The following is a 24,520-nucleotide window of genomic DNA, read 5'->3' as shown; positions in this document are numbered from 1 at the left end:
CCAGACCAATTTGTTAAATTATACACAAGAACAAACCCAAAATGGATTGAATAATTAAACGTAAGATTTGAAACCATAAAACTCCTAGAAGAAAACATAGGCAGTAAAATCTCTGACATTTCTCTTACCAATATTTTTTTCTGATATTGTATATCTTCACAGGCAAGAAAAACTAAAGAAAAAATAAACAAAAGGAAGTACATCAAATTTAAAGGGGTTTTCACAGCAAAGAAAACCATCACTGAATGGGAGAAAATCTTTGTAAATGATATTGTACATCTGTACACTTGAAACTTATGAAAACTAATACTGAATATAAACTGCAATTGAAAATAAAATTTAAATAAAAGAAAAACAGATATCCAGGATATGTGACCTGTGAGCCCCAGGTGGCCTCTGACAATCTCCTGCCTGTGCCCTGCTCCTTGCCTTGGCTGTGATGTCAATTTTCTGAGTGCTGTCACCTTAGGGAAGCTGGGGTCCTTTCCCCTGAGATCACATGCTGAGGAGCTTCTGACCTCCAAACACTTGTCCCTCCACATGAAGACCCTCCAGTTCATCCCATTGGCCTGTCCTCTCTTTTGCTCTGTGGGTCTTTGTTTGGGAAAATATGCAAGAAATATTAGTTGTTTTTTACCTAGACCTTATAGACCCAGTTCCCATTCTATCCTTGGAGTTTTTAACAAATGAACTTGATCAGGGCTAATGAAGATTGGAGAACGGGAAATGAGAGTTTGTAAGTCCCATAATGGGAAAAGAACCTCTTTAAAAAAAGGTAAAGTTTTATTCATAATAATATTCTTTTCATATCAATCCTTGTATTGAAAAAAATTTACAAAACTATATAAAAATGTTTTAACTACGTAAAGAGTCAGAAGAAAGGAAGTATTGTCGGTATCACCTTCAAGGGTAAATGAGAACCTGCAGAAGCATCAGGAACACAAGACATTTTTTTCCTGACAGCACGGTGTTCTCATGGCAAAGGGGACATAAAAAGCCAAGACATGTCCACTTGGGACCAGGGACCTGACAGGAAACCCTCACCATGACAAAAGCAAACAGCAAAAACAACAACCAAGTATCACCTGTAAGAATCACCCAGGTAGACCTATTATCTGGTGTGAACTAACGGGGCTCTCTACAAGCATCAAAAAAGAGACTCAAACTGATCATGTACCAGTATTTACCTAACTCAGGGGCCAGAGAGAAGTAAACTCAACTGTCATGTAATCCTTGAATTTCTGATAACGTAGCATTTTAATGAGCTGTCTGGAGGTTATTAGTGACCGGGAAAGAATAATGCCTCGACCCCAATGACCTGCTCATTCTACTGCCTGGGGTACTGACATCAGAAAAATCCAGCTGTGAAAATAAGAAATCTTTTCCAGGAGAGCTCGGTGGTGTGAAATAGGCTGGAGGACATGAGTTCTGAGACCAGCAGGGGGCGCTGTCGGACTGTGCCTAAGAGCTTCTGGGTCAGAAAAGGGAGCAAATGCTCTACTGGCTCTTGTGCACTTGAACAGGCAGTGTCCTCAATGAAGTGTGACTTTCCTACATCCAGTCCCCCAATAACCACATGAGCACTGAGCTCTGACACACACACACTTGTCTCTTCTCTCATTCTTCTCCCATCATGGAGTCACTGCCCCGGCCTGCTTTACAGGCAAAGATACATGCACAATCACACAATAAAAATACATTTGCTTGAGCAAATTTTACCTACAGTGCTTCTGGGAAAAAGATAAGAAACACCTGGGTAGGGATTATCTCAAAGCCAAAAAACCGCAGCAAGCAGAGCTCTGGGCTCTCTGTCCTGGTGGGGTTCCTCCCCTCCCCTCCTCACTCCCTGCACAGGGAGTTTCCTTTAGTAGAAAGTAAAAACTTATAACGCAGGGGAGCATTTGCATTGCCTTTTGCTCCTACCATCTGGGCACAACTGGTCGGTCAACCCATTTGTTCAGCCACCTTCTAACTCTGCTCCCTGGGCCCTGAATCCGATGATCCTATGGTGCTGTCTCTTCCAATAGAGAGAGAGAGAGAAAGAGAGAGAGAGATTGAGGAAAGAGATCATGTAGCTGAAACTAATGTTGTCATTCTAGCAGTTTAAAGGCACCAAACCCAAGAGAAACAGTACTATGTTGGAAAATTACCCCAAAAAATCTCATTGATGATCATAGTTGATAGTTGCACAAATACATCTTCATATGAGCAAGAAGAATCCGTGTCATATCAAGAAAAATTCTCTTTGACCCCTCAGGGAGAACCGAGCCTAGGTAGGATATATGCGCTCTTCCTGGGTGATGGTGGCCCAGGAATCTGGGGGGAGCAGATGTGAGGAGGCGTGGTCAGCCTGCAGCCACTGTTCTCTCAGGGATGAAAGCACCTGTCAGTGTCCTGCAGGACCCACAGGGGGCGCTGCTCTGTCTCTTTCCTGCATTTGAAGGGCTCTTCTCCCAAGGGCTGTATCTCTCAAATCCAGACTTTCAATACCTGCTAATTTCATGGGAATTAGTTGGTTTGTCATTCCCACCCAGATCTGCCCCACAGAAAAAGTTGCTATGACCCCCAGAGCCAGGAGATGCCTGCGGCAGTCTGTAAGGGTGGCCGACCTCAGGGATCCCTGTTGCTACCATGACTCCCAATGTGTTCATGATGGAATATGTCCTAAGTGCATTGGTCCTTTATCTGCATCATGTTAGCTGTTATTGTTACTGTCTGTTATTTCTCATTTATTTCAGCATTTTATAGTGATTTATGGAAACTGATAGTTTGCATTTTCAGCTTTCTAATTCTTTTTTTTCCTTGAGTGTTAATATGCCTTACCTCAAAATTTGATAGATATTAAACTTTCTCTATTTCTGTACAATCTCCGCTGTATGTTTGTATAATAGGAATAAAAACTTACTATGAATTTTTCTAGGGCATGAGTTGTGGCTCTTAAACACATATGAAGAGAAAGAGAATGAAACATGACAGTTTTAATACACAGAGTATTGGCTACTGATTCCAAAATAAATACTGTAATTCATAGTTTTATTCCACACTCTGATGAGCACCCATTGTGTGTGATATATCCCCAGTTACTGGAAGCATTCCATCTCCCTGCTCATCCTCTTACATCCCAGATCCCTTGTTCACTCTTTCCATTCCTTCTGCTCCATGGTAGAGTGTAAAGGGAATAAGAGTTTTTAAATGTTCTATGAGGCCTTAGCCAGTTGGTTCAGTGGATAGAGCGTCACCCACCATATAGATGTTCTGAGTTCAATTCCTGGTCAGGGCACACAAAATAAATGACCATCTGCTTCTTCCACCCTCCCTCTCTCCATTTTCTCCCTTTTCCCCTCCCAAACCAGTGGCTTCCTTGGTCAGCGCATCAGCCTCAGGCACTAAAATAGCTTGGTTGGTTCAAGCACTACAGCCCTACATAGGAGTTGATGGGTGGATCCCAGTCAGGGCATATGCAGGAGTCTGTCTTACTATCTCCTCTCTTCTCATTTAAAAGAAAAAAAAAGATCTATGATATTCACATCAACTTGTTCACATAGTGTTGTTTCACTTCTGCTAATGAGATATCTGTTCCTATTTTGTTATATTAGATGTTAATACATATCTCATAATTTCATGGTAACACTGTAACATTTTCTTCTCAACCACCTTTCATTTGAAGCTGCTCCATACAGTTAATGTCTTCTTAGAACAAAGCAGAGTTTCCATCCCTCCTGATAGTGCCGCTCTGTGTCAGCAGCCCCAGCCCTGGTCACCCAACTACTGCCACTGGGACAGGGCTGAGGACTGCATCAAGGAGAAACCCCTGTCCCTTCATAGCCCACACATGAAATCTGTGAATTCCCAGAGAGCTCACTGCTGGTGGGTGGACTGACTGCTCAGCTCCTCCGTAGAAGACAACAAGGGATTTCCCTAAGGAGAGAAGAAATGTTCCCAGGGATGGGGTTGGATTGGGATGAACTAGATTTCTCAGTCCAGGAGGCAAACACAAGCATCTCATTATGCAGTCTGCAGCCATTCCAGAGAAGAAATTTAGAATTCAGACACTAGGAATGTGGGGCTACTAATTTGGTGACAGATGTCAAATCACCTTATTCGGTGTCTCAGTCACCGTGCAGTCACTGTCTATGTGAGGTTCCAGCATCTGCTTCTTTCAAGATCTTGCTCAGGGGACATGAGATAAAAAACTGATTTGCATGAAGCACCTTTTCCTCCTAATGATCTGGAGGAGGCATATAAAGTCCCCAAGGGACACACACTGCAACCAAATAGCCTGAGGTGGCATCCGGAGAGTCCCCACAATGGTTGGGACGGTGCTTCTGCTCGGGCTCCTCGCTTACAGCTCAGGTCAGGGGAAGGGACTCTGCATTTTGGGGGGCACATAAAATCAGGGTCTCAGGGTGAACTTGGCTCCCATAACACCTGTGTCTCCTTGTGGATTTTAGGTGTGGATGCTCAGACTGCAGTGACTCAGGAGCCATCACTGTTAGTGTCTCCAGGAGGGGCAGTCACACTCACCTGTGGTCTCAGCTCTGGGTCGGTCTCTACTGGGAACTACCCCAACTGGTTCCAGCAGATCCCGGGCCAAGCTTTCCACACTCTCATCCTCAGCACAAACAGCCGACCCACAGGGGTCCCTGGTCGCTTCTCTGGATCCATCTCTGGAGACAAAGCCGCCCTCACCATCACGGGGGCCCAGCCCTAGGACGAGGCTGAGTACTACTGTGCTCTGTGACAGCAACCATTAACACAGTGACAGATGTGGGTGTGGAACTTGGACAAAAACCCCAGACTCAGCCACAGTTCTGCCCCTTTCTGCGTGTGCAAAGCTGAACACAAGGCCCAGAAGTGTGTCTGGTGTGTGAGAGAAATGTGAATCTTTGGGGGTCAAAGGGCAGACTGTGTAAACAACCACTGAGACGCCCCACCTCCTGGTGCTCAGGCCCTGTGTGAGCCCTCCCTGGAGTGTGGGCTGGGCTGCCTGGGCGATGAGTCTGAGGATTTGGGGCTGGGACAATGAAAAGGCGTGACCACACCTTGGCAGTAGCCTGAAAAGAGCTTCTTCGGGCTGCACCTGGACAGGTTGTTACAGGGACAGTCTCCAGTGAGGAGAGCAAAGGGATTCCCTGGGAAGGGGGAGCTGAAGAGGGGACAAACATGCTCTGAAGGTGTCACTCAGCATCAAAGTGGGGACTCCTGGGGCAGAGAGCTCCAAAGGCAGCAGCAGTCTGAGGTCTGTTATGACCCCAGGGCTTGTAGTCAGCGGAGAGTGGGTGTTGAGTGCAGTTCTATAGGGTATGTAATGTAAAGCAGCCGGGCTCTGAATGGCTTAGAATAATCTCTACTGGGCTCTACTGACACCAGTTGGGTGTCTAACAAAATTGAATTTAACACTAATAATCCCAGCCTCCTGTAAAGAAATAACAACATAGTGACCAAAATGCAGAGGTGTACAAATACATATATGATATATAGCTCTTCATTCTGATTCTGACTCTAACATTGTAAGAGATAGACACAGCAGAAGTGATGTGACGTCACTTGTGATATTAGGTCATAAAAAGACTAGCCTGTCTTCATTGTTCTTTCTTGGTTTGTCATTCTAGAGGACATGTTGAAACTGGCAGCAGACAAAGGTCACGAGTTCGAGGTCTAGATGGTTGCCAGGTCCACATGGCTACATATACTGCAATACTTACAGGCTGGGAACGGTGACCATGGGTCAGACTTGGATTCCAGGGTTCATAGGGTGACAGTGAAAGGGGCATGATAGTCCTCCAGGTACCAAGTAAAGAAGCCACGGGGAACAAGTGGATGGCAGAGCAAATTCTGAGCACAGGACACAAGTTTCATGAAAAAATGACCTGCAAAGTACAGTAAGTTGTATGAACATCTGCTAATGTTTCACTTAAATAACTAACTGGAAGATAGCCGTTTGTCCACAAAACGTCAAATGCAAAGCTCAAAGTTCACCCCATGATCAAGAAATACTAACATTTGATGCTTTAAGCAAAAATCTCAGAAAGAACCTTGTTGCAAATCTCTGGGAAAAGATGTTTGGGTTTGTGAGCTCTGTGGACAGAGAAGCTTCTGACCTGCGAGAAGTGGGTAATGAAAGCCCGTAAATGATTGTCGAGATGTGTGGTCCCATTTGACCTTTTTTCTTCTACTGTGTCACATGCTGTGAGTACAGACACTGCACACATTACATACTATTGATTCTACAGTCCTGGATAGTGACATCAAAAATATCCAATTGCCCAAACCAGAGTCCTTTCAGAGAGCTGGGTGGTTTGGAAGGGGCTGCAGGATATAAGTTCTGTGACCAGCAGGGGGCGCCTGTGACCTGTGCCTGAAAACTCTGGGTTCAGGGCCAGGCCCAGTGGAAAAATACTCCACAGGCTCCTGCACACTTGGGCAGGCAGTTTCTTCAGTGAAGTGTAACTTGTTTGCACATGAGGACCCAGAAAGGCATATGAGCAGTTGACTTTGACTCACACACTTACCTCATATCTCAGCCCACTCCCCTCATGGATTCAATTGTCCAGGCCTGGTTGATAGCTTAAAAGAGATAGGAAACAACAAAACAAAACTATATTTTCTTGAAGAACTTGACCTGCACTGATCCATGGGCACAGGATAGGAGACCCCAAAGCAGGGATTTTTAAATGCCAACCATTAGTCCTCAGCAAACAGAATTCTGGGAATTCATAAGCATGGCTGATATTTCCTCTTACCTTGTCTCTCCCTGAACAGAGTCTCCTTCACAGGAAAGAGACGGAATGGAAGGAGCGGGCGTTTGCACTCCTCAGCTCCATCATCTGGCACCGGTGCTCATCACCCAGGATGTCTGCCTCCATCTAACCCGCTTCCGGGGGCCGGGTCAGATGCTGCTGGCTCTGCCATCCACAGTATGGAAGTCCTTGTGTACATATGTTGAAACTAGAAAGCTCGGTGGTCATACAAAATGACCGCTGTTCTAGATATTATAAATTGTAATTAAAATGATTTGTGCAAAGATGTCTGCTAATTCAAACTGAATTACCCAGGGCAGGCGGCGAGGACACCCCTTTGCTTAGTGCCCCACGGGGTTTCCCCCTTCTACTTGCTTAATTGCCACGGTCAAATCAATTAGTTTCTAACTTGAAGTTTAAGGACTGACACTGTTCACATTTAATATTCATGTCACTAGAGGAATGCTCAAAAATTAAAGTTTTTCCGTTTAAAACTGTTTTAATCCTTTTTGCGTTTCGGTCAGCATTATTCTGTCATTTTTTTGCATTTCTCTCCTGCCTTTGTTCAAGGGACTCATTTTGTCAAGACAGGCTTTTTTGTCTTGCATCTGAGGCAAGTCTTGTTTCTCTATGTTCAACAGTCTCATTTTGCCGAGAAAGACGCATTTGCTCTGTGACTGAAGCAAGCCTTGTCTTTCTCTGCTCAGTGGATTCTTTTTGTCGAGAAAGCCGTTTTTGTGCAGCTTTAGCTCCTTTTCTCTCCTCTTTAGTGCTATATTTTCTAGGAGGCATTCTTAAAAGAAATTACGTTAAGACGTAGTTTTTATGTAAAACAGATGATTGCCAATGCAAACAAATGTTCACCTTCCCCCTGACCCGCTCAATTTGCGTTCAGCCATGGCAACTTCACCCCATTGGCTAGTACAGTTACACAAGCAACCAATAAGCTATCGGCGACAAACAGACACTTAAGCCACATATAATAAAGAAGTATTGGCCTGACCTGTGGTGGCGCAGTGGATAAAGCATCGACCTGGAAATGCTGAGGTCGCTGGTTCGAAACCCTGGGCTTGCCTGGTCAAGGCACATATGGAAGTTGATGCTTCCGGCTCCTCCCCCTTTCTCTCTCTCTGTCTCTCCTCTCTGTCTCTCTCTCTCCTCTCTAAAAATGAATAATAAAAAAAGTATTTACTAAAATGAGCTCATCCATTCTAAACTCATTTTCTCCTTCTAGGAAATCAAAAAATCCCTACCCAACAGGGACAATATCAGGATTGAAGATTAGAAGCCAGTCTCATTTATAATCATAACTGAGAGATGCATGAATCACTCAGCATATGAGCGAGGGGGAGGCATGAGGATGGGGTCATGACAACATTCCCGAAGATGATGAGACTCAATGCTCACAGTGCTGTGTGCTCAGGAGGAAGCGGGACACATAAACCCCCTTTGAGACCCCTGAGCAGCCTCAGATCTTACCTGGGTTTCCAGGCACTGGAGATGAGAGTGTTGGGAAAACAGGTGTTTTAAATAGGGGCTTTTGAGCCCTGAGTGGCTGTAGATCATAGCCAGTGTGTTGAATTCCCTGGTTTGATTCCATGTCAGGACACAGGAGAAGCAATAATCTACTCCTCCAACCCTCACTCTTCTCTTTCTCCTTCTCTCTCTCTCTCTCTCTCTCTGTCTTTCTCCTGTAGCCATGGGTCAATTCCAGCAATATGGTCCCTGACTCTGAACATGGCTCCATGGCCTCACCTCAGGTATTGAAATAACTTGGTTGCTGAGCAACAGAGCAGCCCCTAGTAGGGGGCTTGCTGGATGTATCCTACTTGGGACACATGTGGGAGTTTGTCTCTCTGTGTCCCTGCCTCTAAGTAAAAAAAAAGAAATTTAAAGAAAAGGAATAATTTTGGGCATTTGGTCTATAACATAATAAAGGGAAAACAGTCTATATTTTTGGAGGTGAAATGGATGATATAGTAAACATCAGTGTGTATGTATTGCTGGCCAACATGAAAGATAAGGTCTCTGATACCCCTTAGTAGCGAAAGTTACAACCTTAGCCCAATGCCCTCTTTGTCTACAATCCTAGAGGTCCAAGTCTCTCTGTGATGTCACAAGCAGCTTCAGAAGAGAGGACCAGGACAGCAGTGCTCCTCTACTGGAGGACCCAGTGTGTCAGAGAGGACAGGAGGGGTTGGGGGTCTGAGGGCAGAGTGGGACAGTGTGTGACAATCCTGAGATTGCTCCAACCAGCTGGCACATCACTCAGTGTCTCCAGGGAGCTTCAGGTATCAGTGTGCTCACTGGGTGAGCTGTCCCCCCAGGACCCATGGTGATCAAGAGCCAGATGCTTCTGGCCCGGGCTCATCTCCTCCTTCCTCTCCTTCTGGTCTGTGAGGACCTGGGCACAGAGGATAGGAATATGTGTAGAATGCTGTGAATAACAATGGAGATAAAGGTCACCTTTTCCTGTTGCTGATTTTTGTGGAAATGTCCCTTCCCCATTTCAGTAACTAAGATGCTGCATTTAATACTAAGTTATGCACGTGTGTGAGTGTTATTACCACATTATAAATGCATATGTTGCTATTTTTATATGGCTTTTCAGAAGTTGGTGTTAAACCTCAAAGTGCTTTGCTAGCATCAATCAAAACAAAATGCTCATATTTATTGATGTATTAATGTATTTTTTCTATTAAAATATTTCCTAATAGTAAACAAAATTAGTGTCATTAGAATAATACACACTTTATAATACTGCATAGAATTATTTATTTTACTAAGCTTTCTTATTTTATTTTAAACATTTGTAGCAATATTTAATGTGATTGGACTGTGATTTTCCTTTTTGAGTAACTTATGAATAAGTGTGTTTATCAATGCTGTAACCAAAAAATATTACAGTCTACATACTTTTGGGTATTGAGGAAAAATATGAAGAATATAATTGGAACCATCTAATCTCTGAAGGTTTGGTCGTGGTTTCTTGTTTTATATTAAAATATTTCTTACTATTAAACAATTTCTACTGCCGCGGACCAGCGCGGCTCCAAATAACGGTGCGGAATTGAGGAAACACACTTGTCAAAACAAAACCGATGGGACCAGAAGGACTCTTCAAACTGCCTGGCAGTATCTGAGTGCCTCACAGCCCCAGTTTGCTTTATTATATAGGCCTATGCAAATCAAGGACCCTGATACAAAGTTGCACATCAAAGGCTAAGACAGGAACTCTCCCAAGGCAAAAACAGGATACATTAGTGAAATTTACAAACATCTGAAACAAACAAAGAGTCAGAGGAAGGGCTTGTATATTGCTTCCTGCAACCCAAGGAAGGAAGTGGAGTAGGTGCAAATACTCAGCATCAAAGCCAAATATGGAGATGGAGGGGGGAGAACTTAGCCCCCTGCCAAGCCTCGAATCTATAATGGCTTTTTGCCATTAATGGTCCACAACATATCCCCCTTTTCTTTTTAATTTGTGTGCTGAGATTTGCACTCATCTGATTTTTTAATTTGGAGGCAGACAGAAAAATTACAGAACAAACACAAAATTAGTATAGCCAATGCTAACAGATACCCAAAATAAGTATACTAATACATCACAGTGATTAAAGTCTTTAAGCAAACTCTTTAAGCTAATACAACAAGAATCTATAAAAGAGTAATGTTCTTAAAGTGTTCACCAAGTCCAAGTTGGCACCAACACCATTCCAAATCTCTACAAATGCAACCCAACCCCAGTTCAGTCCATCAAAAACTGTCACAGGAGCAGGAGTCCAGGAAAAGTCCACATTCAGGAGAAGTCCACATGGCACTGGAATTGCCGTCACACTTCCACATTCTGCAGTTAGCGTCAAAGTCCCAATAATCGCTGCTCCCAGCTGGCAATGACCCAGGTAGACTGGAAAAGCCATCGGCAGCACACATGAAGACAGAGCTTCCATTTTCTTTAAACAGGAAAGATGAACCCGGGGGTCCTATACTGGAGCTTTACAGCCATGGGGTGGTGAGGAGAACCTTGGGATACACTAAGCTGGGTGGCAGAGGTAAATTTGTAAGTTGGCAAAAAAGGAAAAAAGGAGCTCTGAATTAGGAGTAGGTCCTAGCCTAAAATATGCATGGGACATTGAGGCAGGAGGAATAAAGGAAAGACTATATATTAATCAAAGCAGCAGAAAACAGGACTATCAATACCCACAACAGAGATCTTCGAGGGAAGAATAAAAAACCCGAATATTCAGGCAAGACATAGTTAAGTGGCCCTTGTGTAAATGAGACCAGTCTACCAGCTACTTGGAAGAAATACCCCAGGCTCATCCACAGTGTTGTAGATGGGGCCGACGGCCCTGGGCACCTTTTAGCCTTCAGTGGCAAATCCCAGTATTCTGGGCAAGGTTAGGTCACAGATGGCTGGAGCAGGGCTGGAAGAGACTGAACCCTCCCTTAGAGGAGTGAGGGGGAAGCCTGCCTTCCAGTGTGTCCCTTCTTCCTCACAGCAGAGGCATGTAAGCCTGACAGGCTTTGGCTCAAATGACCATCCTTTCCACTATTGAAGCAGGGCCCTGATGAAGTTCCAGTTTGGAGTGTTGGAGCCTCTGAGGGTGTATGCCAAGAGCTAGTATTTTACCTGATCTCCTTTGGGCTTTTTTGGCCTCTTGATACCTTAAAAGCCATGCTCAGAAGATCTCGCTGAGGGGCTTGAGAGTCCCTATCTGCCTATATATCTGGAGCTATTCAGAAAAGGACAAAACAGTGTTATTAGCTGGAATCAAATAAAAATAAAAAAGGGGTAGTAGTTTGCAGGACAAAAAAATTTGGCATCTCTTGTACATCAGCATTCAAAAGAAACTGTTTGAAGTAAAAAGCATAACAGGGTAGACCTGCAGGAGCTCCAGGATACTTTACAATATTTTGACTTCAAAGATTGCAAGAAATTCTTGACTTTGTTAACTTTTAACTAAAATAGAGTAAATGCACCTTTAAGCAACATTCCCACACTTATCAAAACACCTCCTTAATATTAATTAACAGGCACCTTAAAGAGTACATATCAAAACTGAAAAATCCTAGTATAATCTTCATTATTCTCCTATAGTAAAAAAAATCTTTACACTTTTATTATGTAAATTTATGCTGCCCCAAGCCTTCCACTTGCAGCCTGGAGCAGCCTGGCCAAGCCAGCAAGTCTTTTGGATCCAAAATGAGCGTGCTTTACTTATTCCAAACAAAATTATATTTATATAGGGAAATGAAATTATCCCCATTTTGTTTTCAATACTAGAGCCAGCACATCCAAAACTATTATCATCATTACTTTTCATGTAAGGACTTAATTCAGGCCTTATAAACAAAAACACTTAGACATTATACAAAGACTTCACATACAATCACACAAATCAAGAGTGAAACCCGGGGTTTTAGAGATTAAACTATGGCCTGCTTGATCTTAAGTAGGGCTACCTTAATAGGAACATAATAAGGATATATACTAAACAGAGATCTCTCTTGAAAAATCTCAAGATGGCCGTATGAGATTTCTGTTCAGCAACACCCAAATCAGGCCCCCCTTTCACCCTCTTTTCAAGCAATGGAGCAGGAAAATAAAATGATCTAAAACATTAAAAAAATTAGATAATAATTGAGAAAGGGAAGAGAGCATAGTAAAATAAGCCTCATACAATTGCTCTTGTGAAGTGAGTCTCATCTAGAATCATGGTGTCTCACCAGTTCTTCAGGGATCCACCAAGAAGCTTCAGCAGACCTAGGAGAAACACACATATATCCTCGGCCCCATAAGAGAACAGGGTCTGGCCCTTGCCAGAATCCTGTAAGCGGGTCCCTCCATTGCACTTCAGGGAAGGCTTTCCTTGCAGAGTTCCAGAGTCTCTCTGCTGCTGAATGACTGTCCATCAGTATTCAAAAAACTTAAAGTAAAAAGAACATGACAAAGAGGATTTGCAGGAGTTTCCTAATACTTAAGTTGCTATTTGGCTCCTAACTCTGAACACACCTCACAATGCACTAACCAAATCAGTAAGTCTTAAGGATCTACATTCTATTCTATTTAAATGTAAATGAGTGCTCCTTATAAGTTCTAAAAACATTTTATTTTTTCTAAATATTAGAGCCAGCATTTCCAAATTTGCATGCAAAAACAAACTTAATTCAGGCCTTAAAAACAGACACATTTTGACAACATGAAACAAAGACTAAACAGAAACAAGAATTAGACGAACCAGACAAACCAGAGAGAAACCCTGGATTTCAGAGCACATCCAGATTAGAAAGATGCCTGCCCAATTTTAGTCAGGGAATTTTCTGACAGAGAGACTGAAGGATGTGACTAAACAAAATCTCCCTGAGAAAATTTGCTCTCGGCAGCTGCTGGGATATTTTCTATAGTCAGATCCAACACAGGTCCCCTGCCTCAATTTCCAGGCAAAGAATAAGAAAGAAACAAAATGATAGTTCAGAAGATCATAGTTAAAACATTAAAGAAAATCAGATCAGGACAGGAAAAGCTGTAACTTTCCTAATACCTGAATCTCCTATCCATTCTCAAATTCTATAGTTGCTGTAACCGGCTCAGGTTGACTAGGCTGAGATTTTTCTCCTACCTCAACAGCCCCTTCATGAAAGGCCAACTTCCACAGCAAATAATCACCCCTGGAGAGACAAGCACAAGCAATCAATCACCTTCCAGTCATTTGGGGGAAGAGCCTTTGCCCTAATAGTATCTAATAAACCAAGTGAAAAAGGGGCAGTAGGCCCATACTGAACACAAGCAAGTTTAAGCTCTTTCAGAGTTCTAAAAGGTACAGGTTCATGTTCTCACACTAGTCTCCCTGTATCATCCTGTCTTTCTACAACAGGAAAATGGGTAAAGCCATCATTTATTGTTTCCCCTACATTTCGAGCCTGGTAATCAGCCTGATAAGGGAACGGAGGAGCAGAGGGTTGAATGTAGGAAGGAGCTGAGGGCAGCGGTGGCCCCGCAGCTAAGGCAGCCATAGCCACGGATTTTTCATCCCCCCTGTCATCCTCAGACTCCAAGTTATCCTTGTATTCACATCCCTCTGTTTCCAGCTCACCCTGATACTCTTCAGACAACAATTTGTCTTCATATGGAAACATTTCTACAAAAAGATCCCTTACTTTTGACCCTATCTGTCCCATATTCTTTTACTCCCAACTACACTTTCCCCAAAAACTTTCTTTACTCACTGTGCACACTTCACTTTGGGGAGTTCCATCACCTTCCTTCAGTTTTAGTTTCCTCGTACTCATACTCAAGTCATCTGTTCGGGCGCCACTTGCCGCGGAGCAGCGCGGCTCCAAATAACGGTGCGGAATTGAGGAAACACACTTGTCAAAACAAAACTGATGGGACCGGGAGGACTCTTCAAACTTTCTGGCAGTATCTGAGTGAGTCGCAGCCCCAGTTCGGTTTATTATATAGACCTATGCAAATCAAGGACCCTGATACAAAGTTGCACATCAAAGGCTAAGACAGGAACTCTCCCAAGGCAAAAACAGGATACATTAGTGAAATTTACAAACACCTGAAACAAACAAAGAGTCAGAGGAAGGGCATGTATATTGCTTCCTGCAATCCAAGGAAGGAAGTGGAGTGGGTGCAAATACTCAGCATCAAAGCCAAATAAGGAGATGGAGGGGGGAGAACTTAGCCTCCTGACAAACCTCGAATCTATAATGGCTTTTTGCCATTAACGGTCCACAACATTCTACATTAGAATAAATTACACTTTATGAAAGTGTATAGAATTATTTATGTTACTAAGCTCTCTTATTTTATTTTAAAAGTTTATAGCAATATTTAATGTTATTGGACTCTAATCTCAGACTTCAGCTCCACAACTGAGAGAGAATTCATGTCCTGTGCTCTAAGTCACTCAGTGTGTGGTACTTTGTTGCAGCCGTCCCAGGACATAGGACGGCGGGACAGCACACAGCCACTGACAGTGCTGAGGGCATCAAGTTCACAACAGTTGGAAGTATAGCAGAAGCACCAACCTCGACATGATGACTTGAAGGTCAGGGAACGGTGTCCATAGTGTATAAATGTGACTCATCACTGCTGTGCTGGGCTCTGTGTTGAACGGGGACACTGTCTGAATCCCTGGAGGACAAGGTGTGTAACTGGCCCCTCTTCTCATCAGTGTGGGAGAGCCCCACCAGGTCAAGAAACACCCATCATGAGAAGTTAACCTTCAGGAAATGATCCTGCTCAAGAAGAGTTATAGCTGCTCTAACACATTAGGGTTGAGTTTCTCGGGGTCTCTTGTCATGTCACCTCTGCTCAATTTGAGGTAAGTAGACAGCTACAGCAACAGTTGTGGGAGGCAGGAACTGTGTCTGATGGGCATTATTCACCATGCTACACCATGCTGTATCTAAGCCTGGGCACCAGGGGGCGCACAAGGACTGTTCCTGAAGGTCTGGGAGCAATCAGAGTTGGGACCTGTTACTTGGCATTACCTGAGGCTCTCTGCTCAGGGCTCACAGCTGTGACCTTGTCACCCTTCTGGGCAACAGAGAACCCCACCACTACCCACTCTCTAACATCCTCTGACGCAGGAATGTGAGCCCAATTCAGTGAGGGATAAAAAATCTGGTGGAGTCTCATTTGCATGAGTAGCTCCTCCCCCTTGCAGAGTATGAAGAGGGGCAGGGAGAGATGTGGGGGAAGCTCTGCTTCAGCTGTGGGGCCACAGAGACAGGACTCAGGGATGAGCCCCACCATGGCCTGGTCCCCTTTCCTGCTCACCCTCATTGCTCACTTCACAGGTGACTGGATAAGAAGACAAGGGAAGGGACCTTGGGAAGACACATGGGGTCTGCTTTGTCCTCCTGCCTCCTGACCCAGAATCACCATCTCTGTGTCTCTCCCTCTTCCAGGATCCTGGGCCCAGGCTGTGCTGACTCAGCTGCCTTCAGTGTCTGGGGCCCTGGGACAGCGGGTCACCATCTCCTGCACTGGGAGCAGCTCCAACATCGGGGGTGGTTTTACTGTGCAGTGGTTCCAACAGCTCCCAGGAACAGCCCCCAAACTCCTCATCTATGGTGATAGTAATCGTGACCCAGGGATCCCTGAGAGATTCTCTAGCTCCAAGTCTGGCAGCTCAGCCACGCTGACCATCACTGGGCTCCAGGCTGAGGACGAGGCCGATTATTACTGCCAGTCCTATGACAGGAGTCTCAGAGCTCCCACAGTGCTGCAGGCCTGTGGGGAAGTGAGACACAAACCTGCTGTCTCCCTGCATTGGGGCTTCCCTGAAGAAACCATCTTCTGCCAGACAGCTTCTTCCTGTTTGCTTTGGATAAAAGCTGTGGTTTGAGAACCTCATTAAGAGACTTTGTCTCGAGGATCTGCCCTCAGAGTCTCAGATTCTGCCCTCAAGCCTGTACTTGGAGGCAATGCATAGTCTAACTTTCAAGATGAGCAGAAATTCCTGGTTTCCGGAGCTAGTTGAACAGGGTCCATGGATACAGGTTAGCGCAGGACCACTGAGCTAACACACAGACTGGGTGGCTTATCCAATGGAAATGAATTTTCTCACTGGTCTGAAAGCTGGAAGCCTAAAATCAAGGTGTTGGCGGGTTTTATTTCTCCTGAGACCTCTCACCTTGGCTGGCAGAGGGCTGTACTGTGGCTGAGACTCCACATGGCTTTTGCTCTGTGTGTGCTCACCACTGATTTCTCTGCCTCTTCTTATATTAAAACAGCCCTACTTGGCCCTGGCCAGTTGGCTCAGTGGTAGAGCGTCGGCCTGGCGTGCGGAAGTCCCGGGTTCGATTTCCAGCCAGGGCACACAGGAGAAGTGCCCATCTGCTTCTCCGCCCCCCCTCCTTCTTCTCTGTCTCTCTCTTCCCCTCCTGCAGCTGAGGCTCCATTGGAGCAAAAAGATGGCCCGGGCGCTGGGGATGGCTCCTTGGCCTCTGCCCCAGGCGCTAGAATGGCTCTGGTCGCGACAGAGTGAGGCCCCGATGGGCAGAGCATCGCCCCCTGGTGGGCGTGCCAGGTGAATCCCAGTCGGGCGCATGCGGGAGTCTGTCTGACTGCCTCCCCATTTCCAGCTTCAGAAAATTAAAAAAAAAATTAAAAAAAACCCCAACAAAACAAAACAGCCTTATTTGATTTAGCCATCCCCTCCATATGGCCTTGTTTACTTTAATTACCTCCTTCAATGTGTTGGTACCAAAGACAGTCACGTTGTGGTTGGGCTTTACCACATGATATTGGGGAGACACAGTTACATTTATATCAAGGGGTGAGGGCAGAACCAGAGGCTCAGAGTCCAGGACAGTTGACTTTCCAGATGATGTGCATCCACCCCATTTGCTCAACATCTACCACATGCCGGACGTAGGTCTAGGGGCTCACATAGCCTGGACAGGGCAGGAAAGTTCACCCCACTGCTAGGGTGATGTAGTCTGGGGAAGAGAGGTCAAATAAGCAGAAATATTCTTTCTACAGGTTGGTTTCTGACATGGACACAAAATGTCTCTGTAGTCACAGGCATCCCATATACATGACAAACCCTGGGAATGAAGAGGCGGTCCCTCCCTGACCATTGACCTGGAATCTCATTTTCAAGGTGACCAAACCCAATAACTCACACCATCGCCCCATCAACATTCTTGTGATAAGGAAAGGCTGATCACATTGGTTTAGGTAACATAGAGTTTGTCCATTTGGAACTGGGGTTAGTTACAATTCAACCATTTTTTAGTGAGATTTAGGGTTCATATAGGAAAAGAAAATGATGGAAATTTTTTTTTCCTTTTTTTTTCATTTTTCTGAAGCTGGAAACAGGGAGAGACAGTCAGACAGACTCCCGCATGCGCCCGACCGGGATCCACCCGGCACGCCCACCAGGGGCGATGCTCTGCCCACCAGGGGGCGATGCTTTGCCCATCCTGGGCGTCGCCATGTTGTGACCAGAGCCACTCTAGCGCCTGGGGCAGAGGCCACAGAGCCATCCCCAGCGCCCGGGCCATCTTTGCTCCAATGGAGCCTTGGCTGCGGGAGGGGAAGAGAGAGACAGAGAGGGAAAGTGCGGCGGAGGGGTGGAGAAGCAAATGGGTGCTTCTCCTGTGTGCCCTGGCCGGGAATCGAACCCGGGTCCTCCGCATGCTAGGCCGACACTCTACCTCTGAGCCAACCGGCCAGGGCCGAAAATGATGGAAATTTGACCAAACATGTCTCCACTAGGCTCATCACCCTTTCTTCCAATCCCATCATTAGTTCACTTTGGGACACGTACTGCGGACACTGGGATCGGGCAGGGGACACAAGCCAGGAGGTTCCCATCTCATGAACTGCAGCTCAGCTCCCTGGCCATTCAGTCATCCCTGCACTGACTAGTCTGGGCCAGCACTCTGATCTGTGATGCATTGAACTGAAATTTATGTATTCTCATGAGAAATCAAAAGATTGCTTCATCTTAACAGAGGTAGTAAGAAGTTAAAGAAAATTTAAGAAACTTTAATGGTAGTTACCTCCACACTATGCCTGGGCTCCACACTTCCACCTGTCACTCTGTCGGGTGAGGCCCAGACAGAGTCCAGCACCCAAACTACTTTCTGTCCACACACTCCCATGGGGGCTCCTTCTGCTCCCAAAACAAAGCAACTTCTCCTTCTGTAATCTTCATGCCATTGCTGAAAATGTCTGCCTCACAGGGGCCTGGTCACAGAGTGACATCAGAATCAGCCTGACTCTGATTCCATTGTGACAGGACATAAGCCAACCATGAGAGCCACAGGGAAACTCTCCTGGTTTGTCCACTTTGTCTCTTCTTGTCACTGTCCTTCTGGAATCATCTGTGTACACCTATCAAGTCATGTTATGTCCTCAGGTTTAGGGTCAATGATTTTTCTGAGTTCTAGTCTCTTATGTTCTCATTTCCTCCACCAATCAGATGATGACCACAAAAAATCATCTCTGGCCATTGTCAAAAAGTGTCTGTGGGTATAAGTTTCTGGAAAATCACAAGGCCAACAAAGCTTTTGGTAAATACTCAAGGATTCTAAAACAGTAATTTACTGAGGTTTTACTTCGTACTCAGTCACAACAGTATAAACAGATTATGTATAACAATCCACTCAGCTATCTCAGTAAATAACACCAACATATAACACAACAGTTTTTTAAAAGTCACACATATAATTCTCAAACAGGGCAGGAACTAAGACAGTAAACATTTTTAGGAAATATTTTTAAAACATAATATTTTTATTGTACCAAGATATGGCCAGTGATGGGAATTGTGTGTTGGAATAAAATAATTAATGTTGCAAAGGGTAATGAAATGATAAGTGTTGGGTTTACTTTTTCCTGTGACCAAAATCTACAAATCAACATATAGAACATTTAAAGAAGGACATCTAGATTTTGGACATTCTCTTAGAGTTGCCATCTGATCTGTCCTAACGGGGACTCTGTTGTCCCTCTGTCCACCTTGTTACCCTCTCTTCACGTCTCACCCCCTGACACATGGCTGCTACCACTCTTCCATTCCAGGAACCTGAACCATCTCTGTCTTCCCTGTTCCTATTGCCTGTGGATCTCTCTACATCTTCACCCAGACCCACAGGAACTTCATGTCATGTCCATGTCCCCTCAGCTCTCATGTTGTGTCTGTTTCCTTCTCCTGCATGACCCCACCCACATTCACCCCTTTGCAGCCCCCTGAGGGAATCAGCAAACTCTCTGCGGTCCCTGTATTCAGTGTAGAAAGGAGAGAGGGGCCCTTATACACTCCCTCCCTCATGTTCCTTCTTTAACATCAGAACCGTGAGGCTGAGCTGAGGCTGTCTAGCTTGGTCTGGAATTCACAGTGAACCGCCATGTGGGTACGAGGCACTACTACAGGAGATGCTGTGTGAGGATGCAGTCTAGGGATGAATTCCAGGCACAAAGCTGAGCTGCATTCTCGCAGTACCTGTCCCTTCAGATGTGATGTCCCAGAGACGGTAGTTAGTCAAGAGGAGATGTGATTTGTGGCCTGAGTCCAGCACATTTTGTAAGGTTAGAGTTAATCTGCTTGCTATTCTCTCTCCTAACAGCTGACTGGCCTTCACTTTGAGGGGATGCTCCACCGCTGCTGGGACAATGCAGAGCTTGCTTCGTGGAAGCTGGTCAGATGAGTCCATGGATGAGACCACAGTATTCAGGGCTGTGGGGACTTCCATGAGTTTCCTGAGCCCACAGGCCCTGACTGTGTTCTGTCCTCTCACACCCTACGGGAGTTTTCCAACAATCCATGGTGTGAGCTGGGCCATGGAGCATCAGGGGCAGGAACTCCCTAGTGTACGCCTCTGACACTCCCCTGATGAAGCTCTTGATGAGCCCAGACCTGAGGTGGCCTTCTTCTGCAGCAGGCGAGGCAAATACATGGAGGGTTACCATGGCAACTGTTCCAAGGACTCCTGGACAGATAGATCTCTTACCTTGTGACATAGACAGGGGTGACTGACCCTCAGGGTTTCCAACTCTTCCCTGGCTCCTGTGTGTACAGACAGCCTCCCTGACCCCCAGGCTCCAGCTGATAAGGAGGCTGACCATCACTGCCACATAGTACAACCGAATGCCACAGAGAACTTCCCGCCATAGAGAAGTGAGGGGAAAATTTACCCTCCTTGCCCTGTGACCCATCACTGCTTTGTCCTTGACTGTGACCATCCTTGGTCAGGTTTTGACCTCTGATGACACTTTTGGTTTAAAACGAGGCCTTCTCATGATCTCACCTAGGCCTGTATCTAAGGGTCAATGACAACACCTCCATTTAAGTTTCTAGGTGTTGTGACAAGGAAAACAGAAATAGGGAATATATGACCTGGTGACCCAGGTGGTGTCTCTAAACCCTATGCCTGTGTTGCTCCTGGCCTATGATTTGATGCTCATTCTTTGAACCCTGACACCTCAGGGAAGCTGGGTGTTATTTTCTTCTGAGATGACACTCTGAGGAGCTCCTGACCTCCAGCCCCTGGGAGCTCCTCTCCAGAAAGGGCGTTGCTCTGAGGCCTGTCTCCTGCTCACTTCCTCTAGTCTAACCCTATGACTCTTCTTACTTTCTGTACAGGTTCTCCTGCTGCAGTGATATGGAATAAACATTAGTTCATATGGACCTAGACCTTATTCATCCAATTCACATTAAATCCAAGTAGTGCTTAATAAATGAACTTGAGTAGTGATAATGGAGATTGGAGAAGAGAAAATAAAGAGTTTATAAATCTCATAATAGGGGGAGGGTTAGGGTTAAGTTAGCCCCTGAAAAACTCATATTCCCCTCACCCAAACATTTTGTAAGGTTAGAGTTAATTTGCTTGCTATTCTCTCTCCTAACAGCTGACTGGCCTTCACTTTGAAATGTGGCAAAAATTTACCATCACAAAAATATCTAGAAAAGCTTGCATTGGCAAGGAATATTACCATTAGAGGAGCTTTAAAATCACAATAGCTGGGCCCTGGCCGGTTGGCTCAGTGGTAGAGCATCGGCCTGGCATGCTGGAGTCCTGGGTTCGATTCCCAGCCAGGGCACACAGGAGAAGCGCCCATCTGCTTCTCCACCCCTCCCCCTCTCCTTCCTCTCTGTCTCTCTCTTCCCCTCCCGCAGCCAAGGCTCCATTGGAGCAGCGTTTGCCCGGGTGCTGAGGATGGCTCTGTGGCCTCTGCCTCGGGTGCTAGAGTGGCTCTGATTGCGGCAGAGCGATGCCCTAGATGGGCAGAGCATCGCCTCCCTGTGGATCCCGATGGGGCGCATGCGGAGTCTGTCTGACTGCCTCCCTGTTTCCAGCCTCAGAAAAATACAAAAAAAAAAAAAAATCACAATAGCTGTTTGTAAAAGCAGGCTCACAGACTCAGGCCCCCAGCTGTTACTGGGAGACTGACCTCTTGGCTGTCTTTAGGATTTACCAAGGACACCAAGTCTTTGCTACATCAGAGAACTTGTGTCTCTGCAGCAGAATTCCCCTTGTTAAGTTAGTAACCAAGGCCACAAGGACCCTGATATGCTAATCTAAGCTTGCCCAGGTGCATGGACCCCATGCTGACAAATTCCCTGTATCTAATGCCCTTTCCTGCAGCTCAGGGTTGATACTTGCTGGTTTCAGCCCACTTGTATGTTTGTATCCAGGCATTTCTAAAATAAATTTTTCTTTTGGAACACACTAACCTCATGTTTCTGCTTTGTCCTGTGGTTTCTACCTAACAGGAAGAATTTCTAAATGGGTAGAGTTCTATTCATAAAAATATTTATATCAATTCTTTTTTTTAAGTGCTGCATTAGTGTTTTATTTTCTCCTTTCATGAAGTTTACCATAATTTTTAATTGTGTAAATTCTTGAGTATTTATTACTAATGCAGCCAAAGCAACAAACATGTTCAAAATGACACTCCTTCAATACTGAAAAGATTGCTATTCAGTTGCATGGCTTCTCTTTCCTAAGGGTAACTACTTCCATATTCTGTTGGGAATCTTTTTACATAAAAAACTGTGGCTGCTGGAATTTTACCAAGTAATAATTGCATAATATAAGGGTATATACATATAGGTCTTAGAGTCAGAAAGGCCTAGGCTTAATCTCCAACTCTGCAATAATTTGCTATTGAAGAGTTCTATGTCACCACAAAATATCCCTGATATAAAAAGTATTTTGAGCCCCAGGCAGTTAAGAAGCAACAAACGCAGGCCCTGGCCAGGTGGTTCAGAGGGTAACACCTAATCCCTGTGCACCAAGGTCATAGTGTCAATAGCCAGTCCAGGCATGTACAAGAGGAAATCAATGAGTGCACAACTAAACAAAACAACTAAGTGGAACAAAGAGATGATGCGTCTCTCTCTCTTTCAAGTCAATGGAAAAATTAAAATATAAAAATAAAACAAATTAGGCCCTCGCCAGTTGACTCAGTGGTAGAGCACTGGCCCAGCGTATGGATGTCCAGGGTTCAATTCCCAGTCACGGCACACAGGAGAAGCACCCATCTGCTTCTCCACCCCATGCCCTCCCACTTCTCTCTCTCCCTCTCCTGCAGCCATGGCTTGATTGGAGCAAGTTGGCCCCAGGTGCTGAGGATGGCTTCACGGCCTCTGCCTCAGGCACTAAGAAGAGCTCAGTTGCTGAGCAACAGAGCAGTGCCCGAGATGGACAGAGCATCGTCCCCTAGTCGGCTTGCTGGGTGGATCCCAGTTGGGTGCATGCAGGAGTCTGTCTCTGCCTCCTCTCCTCTCACTTTAACTGGTGCACCATCCATTATTTCATATTTAGCAATTGTTTCTGTTTCTGTTGTGGTACTGGGTCCAATTCCTGTGATCTCTCTTTTTTTTTTTTTTGTGATCTCTTTTTTGATCAGTTGTAACTCCATATGTTGGATTTTTATTCTTACTAATAAGAAGTAAATTTTTCCAACAATCACATCCTTTAAATGATTCTTTGACTTATTATATTCAAATTCTATATGTAAACAATCTTCAATGCCCACTTCCATCTTAATAGAGTTGTTAACATCAGGATAGGTAGCAAGTTGGTGAACAATAAGATCATATTCTTTTATAGAGTCTGTCAGTCTTCTTAATATTGTCACTTTAAGAAAATACCTAAAGTGAACGCTGGCACCGATGTAAGATTCATATGGCTTTTCAACTTGCATAAATTCAAAATCGTAACTTCTGCTCTGGGTCAGTTCTCCAGGTAAGGTTAGTTCTTTCACTAGGTTTACAAATTCATGAGTATTACTCTTGTCATTGAAAAGTTCAATTTGACCTACAAATTCAATTCTAATTCCTTGGTGCTCCAGCCTCTTTCCAGGTTGCTTAAAGGCTAGGTTTACCTTTCCTGAAACAGATTCCCCGTCATAGAAAAGATAGTGTTTTTCTACTTTGCCATCTTCAATTTTCATTTCTGCCATTTTCCTGGTTTCCCCATCATTAAGAACAACATCTATCTCACAAATGGGACCAAAAGAGCCGCCAGGAAAACTCATTGTCAGCGTCGCGCCCCCGCGTCCCCCGCGATTCACTCCGCTTCCCTCAGTGGAACTCCCAGGCCCCGTCTATATCAATTCTTATACTGAAAAATTGCATAAATGGACAAAACTATCTTAACTACCTCAAGAGTCAGAAGAGAGGAAGTACTGTCAGAATCACATTCAAGGGTGAATGAGAACCTGCAGAAATATGAAGAACATAAGACACTTGCCCCCAACACAAGACACTGTGTTCTCATGGTAAAAGGGACATAAAATAATAGTCAGGGTATGTCCACTGGGGACTTGGGACCTAACAAGCTTCACGACAACAAACAAGAGCAAGTCAAACATATATTTCAACCTGTCATGATCATCCCAGTAGAATTATTACCAGGTATGAACTAATGGGATTAATGGGGAACTTTCAGCCTAAGACTTGACTCAGTGTGTTCGTGGCCCTGGCTGGATAGTTCAGTTAAGTTAGAGCATTTTCCCAATATGCATAGGTTATGGGTTTGATCCCCAATCAGGAAACATACAGAAACAGAAGGATGTTTCTCTCTGTCTCACGTCCTTTCTTCCTTTCTTTCTACAATCAATAATAAAATAACTTTATAAGCAAGAAAAAACAATGTGGTCATGTACCGGTAATGAGCACAGAGGCCAGGCAGAGATAAACTCAGCTATTGGGTAATCCTTTTTATTTTAAATTATTAATCCAAATAATTTTATTTTTATTATTTATTTATTTATTTATTTATTTTTTACAAGGACACAGAGA

General features: G+C 44.7%; 1 pseudogene and 2 gene segments (V, D, J or C); 2 read left to right on the top strand and 1 right to left on the bottom strand.

The window, feature by feature from the left end:
• Nucleotides 1–4,290: 4,290 nt before the first annotated feature.
• LOC136323208 (immunoglobulin lambda variable 8-61-like) lies at nt 4,291–4,733 on the top strand. The segment is given in 2 exon segments: nt 4,291–4,353; nt 4,452–4,733. Coding segments are annotated over 2 exon segments (306 nt in total).
• Nucleotides 4,734–15,477: 10,744 nt separating this feature from the next.
• Nucleotides 15,478–16,105, top strand: LOC136324085 (immunoglobulin lambda variable 1-40-like). The segment is given in 2 exon segments: nt 15,478–15,554; nt 15,666–16,105. Coding segments are annotated over 2 exon segments (498 nt in total).
• Nucleotides 16,106–16,113: 8 nt separating this feature from the next.
• LOC136324077 (vacuolar protein sorting-associated protein 26A pseudogene) lies at nt 16,114–23,780 on the bottom strand (annotated as a pseudogene).
• Between the last annotated feature and the right edge of the window lie 740 nt (nt 23,781–24,520).

Source organism: Saccopteryx bilineata, chromosome 2 (assembly GCF_036850765.1).
Source record: "Saccopteryx bilineata isolate mSacBil1 chromosome 2, mSacBil1_pri_phased_curated, whole genome shotgun sequence".
Taxonomy (NCBI): domain Eukaryota; kingdom Metazoa; phylum Chordata; class Mammalia; order Chiroptera; family Emballonuridae; genus Saccopteryx; species Saccopteryx bilineata.
The sequence above is the reverse complement of the archived record's forward strand: the minus strand, read 5'-3'. Positions and strand labels throughout refer to the sequence as shown.